Genomic DNA, 246 nt, shown 5'->3' with positions numbered 1-246 from the left:
CTTTATATGTTTGTATTTTTAAGACTTGTACATAACATTCCTTTTTATCACTATCATTTGCTGCTTTCAACACCCTTTAATACCTCCGTGATGGGCTGCCAGTTGTTTTGTTTTTCTTGAGTTCGGAAGCAATATAGTGAAATCTTGTTCAGATTTTTATGAGCACACCTTCTGGCTTGGAGGATCCGATATAGAGAACGAATGGACATGGGTCTATACCACCGGGGAGCCTGTGCCCATGGGTAA

At 40.2% G+C, this 246-nt stretch overlaps 1 protein-coding gene across 1 annotated transcript in view; it reads left to right on the top strand.

The window, feature by feature from the left end:
* The window catches only part of LOC119594743 (macrophage mannose receptor 1-like), a gene marked incomplete in the record, with an annotated part of 4,860 nt that overhangs the window by 3,791 nt on the left and 823 nt on the right, over positions 1–246 (top strand). The window contains 1 exon segment of the mRNA XM_037943832.1: positions 153–242. Coding sequence (XP_037799760.1) covers positions 153–242 — 90 coding nt within the window.

The sequence above is a fragment of the Penaeus monodon genome, chromosome 34 (assembly GCF_015228065.2).
Source record: "Penaeus monodon isolate SGIC_2016 chromosome 34, NSTDA_Pmon_1, whole genome shotgun sequence".
NCBI lineage: Eukaryota > Metazoa > Arthropoda > Malacostraca > Decapoda > Penaeidae > Penaeus > Penaeus monodon.
This window is presented reverse-complemented; position numbering and strand designations above follow the sequence as displayed.